General features: G+C 41.5%; 1 protein-coding gene across 1 annotated transcript in view; it reads right to left on the minus strand.

Annotated features, from left to right (window-relative positions):
- The window catches only part of CSUI_010176 (uncharacterized protein), a 2,105-nt gene extending 1,893 nt beyond the window's left edge, over nt 1-212 (minus strand). Inside the window, exon 1 of the mRNA XM_068070281.1 lies at nt 1-212. This exon is cut by the window's left edge and continues 1,893 nt beyond it. Coding sequence (XP_067917746.1) covers nt 1-15 — 15 coding nt within the window. The 5' untranslated portion in view covers nt 16-212.
- Between the last annotated feature and the right edge of the window lie 5 nt (nt 213-217).

Here is a 217-nt window from a genome sequence, read left to right on the forward strand (position 1 = left end):
CTTTCTTTCTCTCATTCCTTTCTTCTCTCTTTTCCTCTCGAATGAATGAGTAGAAGACTCTCCTTTTTTTCTTTCTACCAGAGACAGATTTTGCTAGGAAAGTCTGGGAACATCTTTCCTTTCTTAGGAAAGAGTAGATGGCGAAACACCCCCTTTCCTCTCTCCGATCCATCACATTCTATCCTACTCATGAGAGACCATCACTCTCTCTGATAGA

This window comes from Cystoisospora suis, assembly GCF_002600585.1.
Source record: "Cystoisospora suis strain Wien I chromosome Unknown contig_6818, whole genome shotgun sequence".
NCBI lineage: Eukaryota > Apicomplexa > Conoidasida > Eucoccidiorida > Sarcocystidae > Cystoisospora > Cystoisospora suis.